The sequence below is a fragment of the Brassica napus genome, chromosome C6 (assembly GCF_020379485.1).
Source record: "Brassica napus cultivar Da-Ae chromosome C6, Da-Ae, whole genome shotgun sequence".
NCBI lineage: Eukaryota > Viridiplantae > Streptophyta > Magnoliopsida > Brassicales > Brassicaceae > Brassica > Brassica napus.
Window position 1 is genome coordinate 33,635,903 of NC_063449.1, and position 16,174 is coordinate 33,652,076.

Consider the following 16,174-nt stretch of genomic DNA (forward strand, 5'->3'; position numbering starts at 1 on the left):
GATTTATTTGCGGTTGATCCTTGATGTGCTGGCAACGTCTGAGTGGACTGAAAGGAATGTGTTTGGTGAGAGGAAAAAAACTCGTTCATTTTCTCGAGTCGAGCCGGAAAAAAAACGTTTCCACCTCTCCCGGCGAAAACAAAGGCGATACTGCGATCCAGTTGGTTCAAGGTAAATCGCACCATTTTAGTTCTTTATTTTTGCATTTGGAGTTGATGCATGTCACTTTCATCAGTGTTTATGGATTCGATTGTGGGGAAAATTAGAGTTTGGGTTTAAAATCGAATTGGGGATAAAAATCAAATTAGGGTTTTCGTGTGTTTGTTTTATTTTTTACATTTGATTCTTTGTTTATGGAATCGATTGTGGAGATCAAATAGATTTGGGGTTTAAAATCGAATTGGGATTAAAATTGAATTGGGATTAAAATCGAATTAGGGTTTTCGTCTGTAAATTTTTTTTTCTTACATTAGCTTATTTGTTTATGGATTCGATTGTGGGGATGAAATAGATTTCTTGTTAAAAATCGAATTGGGGATTATAATCGAATTAGTGTTTTGATCTGGTCTTATTATTTTCTTCTTTTATTCGTTTCTTGGTTGGTTTCCTCACGATTAAAAAGGGATTTTGATCCGCTTATACGTTATTGTTCTTCTAGGTTCTGAAATGGAGGACGAATTGAGGGATATGAAAGCACACAAAGCATACTACAACATGCTTCATTTCGTTGCAGATGCGCAACAGGGGATTCCCAAGCTGTGCCCATGTGGATCTATCACGAAGGAGGTCGTCGATGAAGAGGAAACATATGATTACCTCCCCGGCAAAAGATACTTCATATGCAAAGATTATGAGGTTTGCATTCTTTTGTCTATATTTATCGAGCTCGTCCTTCCATATTTATTTGTTGTTTGATAAGTTTTTTTTCTGTTTTCGCAGAATGACGGATTGCATTTCAGGCAACCATGGGTTATGGGGATGCAACAAGAGGTTGAGAGACTGAAAGTACGTTTTCACGAGCAGGAGAAGCTTCTGCGAGAGTGCGAATCACTTAAGGTGAGTTCTGTCTGATGGTTCACTCTCTTATTAATCATATTTCTAAGAAATTAAATGGAGTTGATCTGATGTCTTTTCAAGGGCAGGTGAGAATGCTGCTTACGCGGGTGGCTGAACTCGAGAAAAGAAACTTACCGGTTTCAAACTCTAGTTAGTGTTTGAACTTACCAGTTAGAATTCAAATGGAAATTAGTTTGTAGTTAGAAAAGAAACTAGGATTGTGTAACCGTGTAACTTTAGTAGTTGAGAATAGTTGAAAACAAACTAGGATTGTGAAACCGTGTGTCTGTTTTAATGTTTCTGAGCAAATAACTTGCAAGTTTGTAGATAGGAAACAACTAGGATTATTAATGCACACCAAACCACCATTTAATTGTGCGTAACTGCACTGTTTCCTTTAAGCCTAAAACCCATTTAATTGTCGTGAGCTGTTCTGATAGGACTGTTTTCTACTAGGATTCAATAGAGTCATTATAGAATCTCTTATTTAACCGTCAGTGTTTCTACTAGAGAAACACATACTTCTTCCTAAATGGTGAAATCTGGTGGTTATGTAAACCTCGTAATGAGTCAAGGGCCATTTCATCTGGACTCCTGCGACCATCTTCTCTTTACTGGCCAAAGTTCTGGTGTGTCTACTGTCAAAGAGAGGAGAAAATGGTCACTGAAAGAGGATTTAATCCTCATCGGTGCGTGGCTCAACACCAGCAAAGACCCCATTGTGAGTAATGAACAAAAGGTAGGTGCCTTCTGGAACAGGATTGTAGAGTACTACAACTCCAGTCCTCAACTGGTTGGGACCACCCCACGAGAACTTGGGCCATGCAAGCAAAGATGGGCTAGGATCAACGAGGGAGTTTGCAAGTTTGCTGGTTGTTACGACATGGCACTGAGGGAGCAGAGAAGCGGGCAAAATGAGAACGATGTGATGAAGTCTGCGTTGGATATATTTGCCAATGACCAGGGATCGAAGTTCAACTTCGAACATGCGTGGAGGGAGCTTCGGCATGATGTGAAGTGGTGCTCAACATATCTGGAGAAGGACAAACGCAAACCAACGGATTCCCAAGGCGACGGTGAAGGGGCAGTGCCTGAGCCATATCATTAGACTAGTTTCAACTATTTGCATTAGACCTTATTTTCCTTGTCATTATTACAACTAAAACATGTCTATTTACATTGCTTACACACGTGAATTTCTTCTGTTTCAGGTGAAGTACTAGACCATGTCACGGGTTGAAGACAAAAGCTGGTATCAAGTCATGGGTTTGTATTCTCTGTTTGTATTTTCATGTGAACCAAGTCACGGGTTGTTTGTATGTTGCCTTTATAAGTCTGTTTGTACACTCGGATGTTATGCTATTTCCTTTGCTTTTTTGCTTCCTTTGTACTGTCTAAAAACGGATGTAATGCTGTTTTAGTGGAATCTATTTCCTTTGCTCATATTTTCCTTGTACAATCTCCTTTCCACAAACAGAAAGAATACTTGAGTGTTGTCTAGGACTCATAGATCGCAAAACGTTCGGTTTTCAATTGTTTCAACAACAACGACCTTCCCACCTTCATCTCCATCAGCGTTAGGTATGAGTTAATTGTAGTAGTTGATTTCAAATTAGTTAGGTAATTATATGAACCATCATTTATTTAATTTAAAGGTAATAGTTAGTTAATTATATAAGTTGGGACTGGACCGAAATTATAGAAGTTGATTTCAAAATAATAATAACCGAAAATAAGTTATGATTAGGAAATAGATAGCACGTTGACTGTTTTTTTTTATTGAAAATAAGTTATGATTATGAAATATATATATGTCGACAAAATCACAAAAGTAATACCAAAAAAAAGTTTATAAAAACGTATATTTGTTATAATGTTTGAAGGAAGGATAGCCTAATATGGCAGATGAAATCGACCGAAACTCGATGCGGCTGTCAATGAGGCTTTTGATGAATATTTTGAAGAAACATACAACAGTATTGTGGAGAATCGAACTACAAAAAAAAAAGAAACGTGCATATGTCGAAAGAAACCGAGAAGCGGGCCACAACCGTCTATGGAATGACTACTTTAGTGAAGATCCGACATTTCCGCCTCATTTATTCAGACGCCGTTTCCGCATGAACGAGAAAGTATTCATGCGGATTGTCGACACCCTCTCAGCAAATATTCCATTTTTTCAACAAAGAAGAGATGCAGTCGGAAGGTTAGGTCTATCAACATTACAAAAGTGTACGGCAGCTATTCGTATGCTTGCGTACGGCTCTGCGGCTGGCGCCGGTGACGAATATCTCCGACTCGGTGAAAGCACATCACTTTCATGTTTAACCAATTTCACAGAATGTGTAATACAACTATTTGGAGATGAGTATCTACGAAGACCCACTCCAGAGGATCTTCAACGACTACTCGATATTGGAGAGATACGCGGCTTTCCGGGGATGATAGGAAGCATCGATTGTATGCATTGGGAGTGGAAGAATTGCCCAACCGCTTGGAAAGGACAGTACACACGTGGATCAGGAAAGCCGACAATTGTCTTGGAGGCTGTAGCTTCACAAGATCTTTGGATATGGCACGCCTTTTTTGGTCCTCCAGGTACCTTAAACGATATTAACGTCCTTGATCGGTCACCTGTTTTTGATGACATTTACCAAGGTCGCGCTGCAAGGGTAACGTACATGGTCAATGGACACCAGTATGATTTGGCTTACTACCTCACTGACAGTATATATCCAAAATGGTCAATCACACTCTCTGAAGGTCCTAAAGCAGCGTTATTTGCTAAAGTTCAAGAAGCAACCCGGAAAGATGTGGAACGTGCTTTTGGTGTATTGCAAGCTCGATTTGCGATAGCGAAAAACCCAGCTCTATCATTGGACAAGGAAAAAATAGGGAAGATTATGAGAGCATGTATCATACTACACAATATGATAGTCGAAAACGAACGAGGTGGTTACACTCAGTTCGATACATCGGAATTTGAAGAAGGAGAGTCGAGCAGAAGTTCACATGTAGAGCATATTAACAACATGCCTTCACATTTCGGTAATATGCTTGGTCTACGGAATCATGTTCGAGATAGGCGTACACACGAAGCATTGAAAAATGATTTAATCGAAAATATTTGGAACAAGTTTGGTAATGATGAAGATGTATAATTATTGTAAGTTTGCTTTTAATCATTGAATAAAAAAAAATTAAAATTAAATTTTTTAAAAAATTTAATAATTTTAAATCCCTAAGGACTTCATTTTGAGTAACACCATTGGGCATACATTTTAGACTCAAATCCTTAACCATTCAAAAAGCAAAAAAAATACTATTATAATCCTAAGGACTCCAATGGTGGGTAACACCATTGGAGTTGCTCTTAGACCACCATTATCGCAGGTGCTTAGGCCATTGCTTAGGGTTAATTTTAATTAAAAAAAAAGAGAAAACATGGCGCTTAATTAAGCCCGTGAAACAACGCCGCTTAGTGTGCACGTGTCAAGACAAGGGAGGGGGGAGCCTCGGTTACGCGTGAAACAAATCAAACTTGGTTCTCTCTCTCTCTCTCTCTCTCTCTCTCTCTCTCTCTCTCTCTCTCTCTCTCTCTCTCTCTCATCCTCTCGAATCCTCTCTCCCGAAAGGCGAATCGTAATCGTCTCGGTGGCTCTGCTATCGTCGTCTCCCTCGGTGGCTCGGCGTCGACGATCTCGATGGTGGTTCTCCTCAACGGGGACGGAACTCTCGCGACGCTGGCTCTCCTCAAATCGAAAGGTAAGTGTCTCTTGTGTTCTTCGATTTTGCATGCATTTAGATTTTGAATCTTATTGTTCTGATAGGCTATTTTGTGTTTGTTATATGTTGGTTAGGTGTATTGCTGGTGATGGAGCCCTCTCTCGGTGGAGACGAAGCCTTTGTTCTGTCTCGTCGATTTGGTGTATCAGTGGCGACGGAGCTCTCCTCGACGGCGACGTAGGTGGCGTTCGGCGAAGGTAAAGCTTCCTTCTTTCTCGTTTATTTGTTTGATGCGGTTTGTCCTGAAACGGGTGATGGTTTCATCAAACATGATTGGGTTGCAAGTTTGTTTCAATCAATATGGATGGATTAAAATAGATTTGTTTGTTATTTTGTTTCAACTTGGATTTGTTTCAATTAAGATGGTAGGATCAAATTTGATGTTCTCTCTTCGATAAAGTCATTTAGATATGTTTTGACTCTGTCTGTTTAGATATGTTTTGGTTGCAAGTTTGTTTCAATTAAGATGGGTGGATCAAAATCCTTTTTGATTCTGTTTGTTTCAGATATGAAGCAAAGTTTATTTTTAAGAGTTTTCCCTAATTTTTTTTTTGATTACTTTATGTGTGTTGTGTCTTAACATGCGGAGTACATTTTGTCGAGGGTAGAAGACGAAGGAAGCTCAAAGCATTGGAGTACATTTGGTCTTCGCAATACAGGTAAATGTCTACTTCTAATGAATTGATTGCAAGCTTTACGGTTGAGTTAGATAGTTAATGTTTTTATTTAGTGAACTAGGTTATGGTTGTGTGATAAATAGAAGTGATGGTTAGCTAGAATATTGGTTGTGTGAGTGATGAATGCGTTTATCTTTATATTCTCTATTTAAATGAATGCGTTTAACTTCATCTCTTCCATCTATCTATCTCTCTTATCTTCCATCTCTCTTTTCTAATACGTAAGACATATTCAAAGATGGATTCTAATCCATTTTTGAATTTAAATTTTGTTGATCTTCACCAAAGTCAACAAGCTAGTGGCATAGGTTTAGAATCTTCTCCCATTCCTTTATTTGGCACGCAAGCCACAAAAGATTCAAACTTCGAGCAAGACAGTCCACTGCAGCGTAAAGAACGCAGGTCTTGGTCGCAAACAGATGATGAGGTCCTCATCAGCGCTTGGCTTAACACCAGCAAAGATGCGGTTGTTGGGACCGAGCAAAAGTCTGGGGCCTTCTGGAAGAGAGTAGCTGACTACTTTGCTGCTAGTCCAAAGCATGCAGGCCTGGAAAAAAGAGAGCCATTGAACTGCAAGAATAGGTGGCACAAGATCAATGATCTTGTGTCCAAGTTCTGCGGAGCTTATGAAGCCGCAGCAAGACAGAAAACCTCAGGCCAAAATGAGAATGATATTCTCAAACAAGCTCACCTTATCTTCTTGAACAACTATAAAAAAAATTTCACTCTGGAACATGCGTGGAAGGAGCTTCGCCATGACCAGAAGTGGTGTGATCTATCTACACAGAGAACCTCAAAAAAGAGAAAAGGAGAGGACGGGGCTCAATCCTCAACATCTCGCGCAACTGAGGGGGTGGCTGGTGAAACGGTTGATCGGCCCCCTGGTGTTAAGGCTGCCAAGTGTAGTGGTAAGAAGCCAATGGAAGAGGGGAAGGGGCGAGAGGAGTTTGAGCGGGTTTGGTCGTATAAGCAAGATGATTTGTCTAGGAGAGAAAAACTCTCCAAGATAGGTCTACTTGACCGTCTACTTGCTAGAACAGAGCCACTCCCTGACTATGAAGAAACGCTAAAGAAGAAACTCATCAATGAGTTGTTTTCCAGTTAGTGTAAAGAAGAAGCTCTTCTCTGCTAGTGTCATATGTTTGTTATCTGTTTCATGCTTGTGTCATGTGTTTGTTATCTGTTTCATGTACTTGTTCTGTTTAAGTAATGAGAATGTTCTTGTTTGTGTGTTCATGTACTTGTTCTGTTCTTGTGTTTCTTGTTAATGTTCTTATGTTTCATATTCTTGTTACTTTCAGGAGCAATGGGAGTGGAATAATCAGAGACGAAGAAGCTCTATTATGCTTGTGTCATGGGCGAAGAAGCTTTGGGATACTTGTGTCTAGTCGTATCTTTTGTACTCTAGTGTAGTCTTGTCTTTTGTAAACTTGTGTGAAGTCGTGTCTTTTGTAAACTTGTGTCACGGACTGAATGATTGTGAATGCTTGTGTATGCTTCTGTCACGGACTACACGCTTTGGTATCACTGTGTAGTCTATATAAATGTTTCACCCATTTGTAACAAGAGTATTCAAACTGCTTTCTCACCTCTCTCTCTCTCTCTTTCTCATTGATGTCTTCTCTTCTATTACCAACAAAAACACTTCCCAAACCAAATCACTTTCCAACCCAAATTACTTCCTAAAGCGTGTCTTAGAAAACCAATTAAAATCCAAATCACGTAACCAAACCAAATCACTTCTCAAATTCAAAGCCTTTTCAATCATAAATATGGCATCCTCTTCTCAAAACAATTTCGAAGAATCAAGTGATCAATTTTTTGATCAATATTTTGATCAATATTGTGATCAATATTTTGATCAAACCTTAGCAAATTTAACCATCGGTCACGAAGAAGAACCAAGTAAACAAAGAAAAAAACGAGCTTATATCGAAAGAAATCGTGAAGAAGGGCACATTCGATTATGAAATGATTATTTCAGTGAAAATCCAACGTATCCTGAAAATTTCTTCCGACGACGTTTTCGAATGAACAAGCCGTTGTTCATGCACATTGTTGATCGACTCTCCACCGAAGTTGACTTCTTTCGCCAAAAGACAGATGGTATCGGAAGGTTGGGGCTATCAGCACTCCAAAAGTGTACGGCAGCCATTCGTATATTGTCATATGGTACTGCAGTGGATACGGTAGAGGAATACCTCTGGCTCGGTGAAACTACAAGTCGGTCATGTTTGGAGAATTTTGTGGAAGGAATTATACAATTATTTGGCGATGAGTACCTAAAAAGACCAACTCCGGCTGACCTTCAACGTCTACTTGATATTGGAGAGTACCGTGGATTTCCCGGGATGATAGGAAGCATCGATTGTATGCACTGGGAGTGGAATTGGAAAGGGCAATATTCTCGTGGTTCGGATAAACCAACAATTGTTTTAGAGGCGGTTGCTTCATATGATCTCTGGATTTGGCATGCGTTTTTTGGACCTCCAGGTACCTTAAACGATATAAATGTTCTTGATCGCTCACCTGTTTTTGATGACATAATAAATGGTCAAGCTCCGCAAGTCACTTACTCTGTCAATAGAAGAGAGTATCACTTGGCTTACTATCTCACCGATGGTATTTATCCGAAATGGGCAACTTTTATCCAATCTATTTCGCTACCACAAGGGCCGAAAGCAGTTTTATTTGCTCAACACCAGGAAGCTGTCCAAAAAGATGTCGAGCGTGCTTTTGGAGTCTTGCAAGCTCGGTTTGCCATCGTTAAAAATCCAGCACTTTTTGGGATAAAGTCAAAATTGGAAAGATTATGAGAGCATGTATCATACTCCATAATATGATAGTTGAAGACGAACGAGATGGATACACGCAATTTAATCTTTCCGAGTTCCAACAAGCAGAAGACAACGGAAGTTCACATGTGGATCTCAACTATTCAACAGATATCCCTTCAAATATCGCCAATATGATGGGTGTTCGAACTAGAATTCGTGATAGACAAATGCATGAACAACTGAAAGCTGATTTGGTTGAACATTTGTGGAGTAAATTTGGACGTGATGAGGACAACAATTGAGCTCGGATGTTTCTTTCAAATTATTGTCGATTATTGTATTAATCTTTATTATTATGTTTTTATTTTAAAATGAATGTTCTAAATGTTATGATTAAATATGTTTTATATAATAAATAGATTTAATCTTATATAAAATAATGTTTAATAATTTTTTTTAAGCACCCCAAAATAAGCAACTTCCATTGGAGGTCAAAATATTAAAAGTTGCTTAAAAAAGTGTTTAACATCTATTTAATACTAAAAAAATGTTTAAGCACCCAATAGAGTTGTTATGGTTAAAAATGTTCTAATGGGCTTATTTATTTCCGGTAAGCTATCCCTTATATATTAAAGGAAAAGCATTGTCATAAATGCGTTCACACTAAACTAGACACATGTCACTTGTAGAAACATTGTAATAAATGCGTTCACACTAAAATGGATACATGTCACATGTAGAGAGCTTCTCAGCCAAATTTTACATAAATATGTTCACACTATGTACTTTACATTTTTTTTTAATATAAAACTCACATGCATGATTCTTCTTTACGTTATTTTTACTGTGTACGAATAGAGATGGACAAATTATTCATAAATTTTGATTCGATTCGTTATCTGTTTTGATTCGAACCGAAAAATCTGGATATCTGTTACTCTACAAAGCAAATAAAATACTAAATTGCATTATCCGTAAAAAAAAAACAAATCACAAATACCAATATTTATAGGAACAGATATCTAATTTGATCTATTATATGCAGATATATATATATATTTAAAGAATTATATATAAGTTATATATTATAGTTTATATAAATTTTACAATATTTTTGTTTTTAAATAATTTCATTTTAAGAATTTTTTTTTGCACGTGTTATTTTGAAAAAATGACATTTAATAGTAATTATCAACCATCTTTATATATTTTTACATACACATACATACACATAATAGTAATGACGTGAGCACCTTATAACAAAGTATTTACCACAACTGAAATATCTAATTTTTTGGAAGTTAAAATATTCTTTTTCTTAATGCTTCTTTCACTATGGATCACATTGTAGTAAAATGATTTGTCTTAATAATTTTCTTATCTTTTTTTAACTATTATCCGTTTAGAAACTATAATATGAAACCATTGGTTCGACATCACGACTATCTAAAATTCATAACATAAAAACAAACAAATAATAGTAATTTTTGATTATCACATGGAAAAGAACAAAAACATCAAACATTTTAACCGTACAAACCCAATAAATATGGATTTAAAATGATTGTTATATTTTAGGAGATTAAAAACCAAAAAACAACCGAAAACCGAACCGATATCCAGATTAAACAGATTAATGTCTCATTATTAAAAAATAACGAAACTAATAATCACATTCCGCGCAAGGCGCGGGTTATTACCTAGTAAATCTATTAAAAGACCTGTAATGGCTATATTTACAAACGGTAACGTGGAATATAGCTTCCAGACCATCATATGTATCATGTATGTATTGACTCTCGTTTTTACAAGGGAAATTGTACTCAGTATGCAACAAACAAATTATAGCTAGCTATCTAATTTAAAAAAGGTTGATCATGATATTTAACATATTTTTCATCATATATTCTAAAATAATTTTGTAATTAACCGGCGTGATCTTTTTCTTTTCTATTTTGTTCCTTTTTAATTTTTTTTCTTCATTTTCTTTCAGATTTCTGTTTCTCTTGATATCTACGAAAACAAAAATTATAGGTTACTCCAATTCAATCACCTCCACTAAGACAAAGTCTTGGATTTGAATTCTGAACGACTTAAAACTCACCTTAAGTTTTTCATACATCCTCCTTAATTATCTCTTGCTCCAAGATTTTCCTTGCTTTGTAAATTCAAGAGTCACATCACGTCATATCAGAAAACTTATACCGCAAGCAATTGGAGTTTTCACCAGTCTTCTTCAACTGGTTACTATGAAATGTAGGCATACTTTACATCTCTTAATCGATTATGTATCCGGTTCATCGCTATCGTTCATCTTCTCTATGTTTCTTTTTTTTGTTTTTTAGACAAAGAGAGAATGGTTTGCATGGAGATATCATCACACTTTAATAATACGAAGGAGAGTGGGAAACGATGATGTTATGGGAATGATAGCTGTTGGACCCAATTTCGGTCAATATGTTCGACGGGCCGAGCCCGAGATATGGGCCGCGAGCAGGAAAGGCCCATGACGACCAGCGACCTCGAAATACGAAGTCAAAACGGTTCCTGAGATCGAGGAGGAGATGGCGAGGATCGTGGAACTACAAGACTATAAAAGAAGGTTATGGACGACAAGGAAAACACATCAAAAACCCGAGAGAGAGCATACACATCACAGCGATCTCGTTTAACCTCGTTTTGAACCCTTCTTTTAGTCGATCTCTTTATAGTTTCCGATCTCAATCTATTCCTTGTAATCGATCTCATTAATCAATAAAAGTCCATTTTTGTCAACCGATTTCCATTTACATCGTTGTGTTCTAAGGATATTGTTCCCACATTCTTGTGTCTTCCCCAATTTACATCCCAAACACTATCAAATACTTAGTGTAGGTTTTAAGATCTAGATTTTGGCGCCGACTGTGGGAAAGATAAACGAAAAACATCCTTGCTAAGAACTCGATCTAGGTTTTCCAAGCACGACTACGGATCCAAATCCAACCGCAAGCTCTCAACAAGGAATCCCCGACGTCGATCTCGCCGGGACAGAGCAAAGGAACGACCCCCATACGAGTTTTACGAGCCCCGATGGAGTCGTTGACCCAATCCAAACCCCCGTGACTGCTCAAACAGGGACCACGGTCCCAGATCGATATCGATTCAGGGTTTGGATCCGCGCGGGAGATAGACCCCCGGTCGATAGCTCGACAACCCGATCTCAATCAGCGAGACCAATCTCTCCAACAACCATAACTCAAACCAGAGAAGAGGTCGCGGAGCTCCGCGGAATGATCCGCACTCTAGTCTATAAGGATCGAGAGCAAGAAATCGCTCACCAAACTATCACTAATCGGCTGGAGCAGGCCGAGAGAGAACTCGCCGAGAATCGAGCAAGCGTTTGAAACGAAACCAGATCTCGATCAAGCCCGCAAACTCGGACTCCGACCTCTCATAACACAGAAGCCTTCGGAACCCCTGATTTTCAGAACTCTCGACCTAGAAACTATGCCGGCGAGAACTCCCGATCAGGCTCGATTTACCAAAACTTAAATTACAATGGATCCAAAGACGATCCGGCAGCAGCTCGCGAAAACCGTGAGATACCCCCGAGCCGGAACGAGTCCGAAGGAAGGGCCAACAAAACCAGACCCGAAATCCCACCCTCCAGAGGGATCCCATACCGAACCACGGGTAACGATAGAGCGAGACGAAGCGAAGAACGTCACGCCCCAAACTTTGACGAAGAAATCCCACGACGAGAAGATCGGAGAACCGACGGAGAAAACGGGATACTCCAAGATTACATCGACAAAAACGAGGCTGAAATCAAGAAGTTGCATGCCATCATGCACTTGGCAACGAGCGCCGCCGCGGATATCGATCAAGCCATAGAGGAAACAAGGAGAACTCCATTCACCGATCGAATCACCAGCGTGAGGCTTAGCAATATCGGGAAGATAAAATTCTCCGAATACGCTGGGAACTCGGACCCGAAAGCCCATATCCTAGCCTTCAGACTCGCGGTAACACGAGCACATCTGAACGACGATGAGAAAGAGGCAGGATACTACCGTTTCTTCGCAGAAAAACCTCACCGGTTCCGCTTTGGAATGGTTCGCGGGCCTAGAGGAAAATTCGATAGATAATTTCACGCAACTCGTCTCGGTTTTCCTCAAGCAATATTCGGTTTTCATTGAAACAAGAACAACCAAAGCCGACCTTTGGAACCTCAAACAAGCTCCCTTCGAACCACTAAGGGCATACATAAGCAAGTTTAGAGACATCAAGGCCAAGATTGCGAACCTAAACGATGCAGTAGCCCTCGCAGCCCTAAAGAATGATATATGGTTCTCCTCTATATTTAGGGAGGAGATGACGGTTAGGGCTCCAAACTCACTAGACGACGCCTTGCACCGAGCCACCTTCCTCGCAACCTACAAAGAAGACGTAGCCGCACTGAAAGAACAGTTCATGGCCACTAAAAACAACGCCAATAAGAAGCCGCAAGCAGCTAAGGAGCAAACCACCCGCGGGCAGCATTCGTATGCAATCGACAGCTCAACCCCAAATAAGCCATCAACTTACGACCCTAGCAAATATTTCACCTTCCACAAACGAAAAAGGACACTCAACCGAGGAATGTCGAGCCGCGCTCCAAAACAAAGATAAGAGCGACGACGGCGACGAAGGCTCCCAGGAGGAAGAACAACCCTCCACGCCAAAAAGCAACAAGAAGACCAAGGTAACCTCCGCAAAACGAGCTCGCAAAGCCGACAATGACTCTCCGAGCTCGCCACCACCTGCCCCTAAGAAACGAGTTGACATGATCTCATGGGGAAAGAATTATCGACAGCGACAAAACCAAATGATCTAAACAGAAAACTCTACGTGCGGACACATCATAATAACAATCCAAATTCCCGGATATCAAAGCGAACCGAAGATCGCACAAAGAAACCAGCCCATTGGACCCGAGCTGGTCCAGAAATTCAAGGAATTCCACGAACAGCTGGAAGCACCGATAGCTCGCAAAACCAAAAAGAAGAACAAAGACAGCGCACGCCCATGCAAGCCCACACTGTCTGGGTGGCAAGGACAATACCAACCAGTATCAATCAGGAAGCAATACCTCCCCGCGAAATATCAGGAAAAACGCCGCATCGACTTTATCTACGGAGGATCAAAATTCTGCAACTCCGTGAACTCCATTAAAGCACACCAACGCAGAGCCGAGAAAACCAACGGAATCCGACAACCCTTGTCAGGCCCCGACCACGAAATCACGTTCGACGAAAATGAAACCGCAAACGTCGATCAGCCTCACGACGATGCTCTCGTTATACGACTCGACGTCGGTGGATGCAAACTATCTCGAATCATGATCGACACCGGCAGTTCGGCCGACGTCCTTTTCTACGACGCCTTCAAAAGGATGGGATTCACCAAAACCCTCCTCAAGCAAGAATGAACCCCACTCATTGGCTTCGCCGGAGAAACCACATACTCCATGGGATCTATCGAACTCGCAGTTACAGCAGGAGAGGTAAGAAGAATTGTCGAGTTCATCGTGATCGACCAACCTGCCCCGTTTAACGCCATCCTAGGCAGAACCAGGCTCTACAGCATGAAAGCAGTACTGTCAACTTACCATCAATGCTTGAAGTTCCCAACCCCAAAAGGTATCGAAACCATACGAGGAAGCCAGAAAATTTCCCGAACTTGTTACCTCACGAGCTTCAAAGAGATCGAACCACAGCCTTAGGCCAAAGTCGAGATTCCAAATCTAATTATCCAGAATCGCACGAACACCGTGCACGAACAAAAGCAAAAACGACCCTAACTTTAGGGGAAACAATCGAACTACGATACGACTTGATCCCTCTCCAAGGGTACGTAGGCAACTCACGATACGAGTTCAGTCACTCACAAAACTCCAACACACGAAGTTCACATCGCATCCCGCTCGCGGACACCAAACGATCCAACAAAGCCAAATGTAAATGGATACACCGCTAACACACATGCTTTGTTGTATGTACATCACCATAGTAATAACAAACGACTTCGAAAGTCACATTTTCTTTAAACTCATTGTCACGGAAAACTAAAACAAAGACATTATCTTCCACCAAACACTCAACGATTGGTTACGATTCGGGACCCTGATCAAGTCTTTAGAAAGTAACCGATCCCGCCACAAGCGCGGCAAGAAGAATTTAACAAAGATCTCTTACAACGCCATCGCAGGTATCGATATAGCATCAACTAGATTCGATCAAACGTCCAAAATAGGATCCAACTCTTAAAAAACAACTCAGGAGCAAACTAGTTATCCTTCTCATTTATTCATAATCAAAACAACAAAATGAAAAACAACACAGGAACGACCAGGTTCCCTTATTCAAAATAGAAAAACATGAAGGCAACAAAATCATTCCTCAAACTCGCCATCCTCGAAGCGATCTTCCGCACGCATGAGTTCATCACCCGGCTCACTTCCTTCAGAGCCTTCCTTCCCGAAGAACTCCTTAGGCAGATCCGAGTCGCCAGGAAGATCCAACTTACCAATCCAGAAATCCGACACCGCGTTCACGTCGAGCTCGGCCTCAAGCTCGATCTCCTTAGCCCGAAGGCGAGGTAGCTCCTCGGAAGCCAACAAGTTCTTATTCATTATCTCTTTCAGAAGGCCGATATTCGCCATGACCTCCCTCAACCGCGATTCACAATCAGCCGCAGCTTTCTTCTTCTCCCACTTTTCCTTCAAAGAAATCAAAAGATCGAGGTAACCATCATCCAAGGTCTTCTTCGCCTCATATGTCGCTCGACGAAGATCATCAGAATGTTTCTGGGAACAAGTCTCGATCTGTGATTCCAAGAAAGAGACTTGCTCCTGAGCCAACTTCCTCTCGTTACTCACGACCCGAAGGCGTGCCTCGAGAGAGGCGGCCTGATTTCCCATCTTCTCTGCAACGGTCAGCTGGTCAGCATTCGCACGTTCCCGATCTTACGCCAGTTTCAAGCTTAACTTCAGCTCCCATACGACCTTCTTAATCTCGTGAAGCTCATCAGAACGAGGAACATCCTGCAAGCGTTTCTCCATAGCCTGAAAACGAATGAAAGGTCAAGATAGAAACAATCGGTCCCGAAAACCCAGCCAACTAACCTTGGCATGAGCGACCGCCATCTTCACGTAAGCGTCACGTTCTGTCATATTCCGAAGGGAAGGGAGCGGACAGCCGGCAAGCTTGAAGTGTCTCACAGATGAGCCACACTATCCGGATCCTCAGTGATCGGGCAGTCCTTTGAATGAGAAAACTGCCACTGAAAGGGCTTAGCAACCACCTCGCTCGGCACAATAGGACGACCTTCGGAGCCATTTGTCTTAGCTTTCTTTTGAGGGCGATCGCGCCCCTCAGACCCATTAGGGCTATTCGACTTCGTACGAGTAACGGACTTGTCCATCCCGTCTCGACGGGACAGAGCTTGAGAAACATGAGCTTCTTCACGAAGGACCTCAGTAAGAGCATCGCTCAAATCACCAGATCAAAGGCGTTCCGAGCCGACACTTTCGACTCAGTTTCGTATCCTTTCAGATTCACGAACGTTTGTCCTTCTTGTCGACATGTTGCACTAACAAAAGAAGGATAGAAGAAGCAAGTTCGAACTCGGCGTCTTGAAATACGACTCAACCGAAACAGAACTTATAAAGAGGTGGAAACCCTAAAACAGATCGCAACAACCCAAGTGAACGGAATCTTTAAAGAAGATATCCGAAAATCCGAACGCATCCATTCAAAACAATTCAAGATTATCCAAGAAACATAAAAAGTCGATAAAAGGAAAAGAAAGAGTACAAACGATTGATTCGAAACAAAAGAAAAAGATAACAACTACATC

At 40.7% G+C, this 16,174-nt stretch overlaps 3 protein-coding genes across 3 annotated transcripts; all 3 read left to right on the forward strand.

Annotated features, from left to right (window-relative positions):
- Positions 1 to 1,588: 1,588 nt before the first annotated feature.
- Positions 1,589 to 2,164, forward strand: LOC125588494 (glutathione S-transferase T3-like). The gene has a single exon (XM_048759863.1). The coding sequence runs from the start codon at positions 1,589 to 1,591 to the stop codon at positions 2,162 to 2,164; it is 576 nt and encodes a 191-aa protein (XP_048615820.1).
- A 3,593-nt stretch (positions 2,165 to 5,757) lies between these two features.
- On the forward strand, positions 5,758 to 6,840 carry LOC106383622 (glutathione S-transferase T3-like). Its single transcript, XM_013823702.1, has 2 exons — positions 5,758 to 6,619; positions 6,821 to 6,840. The coding sequence occupies exons 1-2, from the start codon at positions 5,758 to 5,760 to the stop codon at positions 6,838 to 6,840; spliced, it is 882 nt and encodes a 293-aa protein (XP_013679156.1).
- A 5,485-nt stretch (positions 6,841 to 12,325) lies between these two features.
- LOC106383621 lies at positions 12,326 to 13,745 on the forward strand. Its single transcript, XM_013823701.1, has 2 exons — positions 12,326 to 12,819; positions 13,211 to 13,745. The coding sequence occupies exons 1-2, from the start codon at positions 12,326 to 12,328 to the stop codon at positions 13,743 to 13,745; spliced, it is 1,029 nt and encodes a 342-aa protein (XP_013679155.1).
- Positions 13,746 to 16,174: the final 2,429 nt, after the last annotated feature.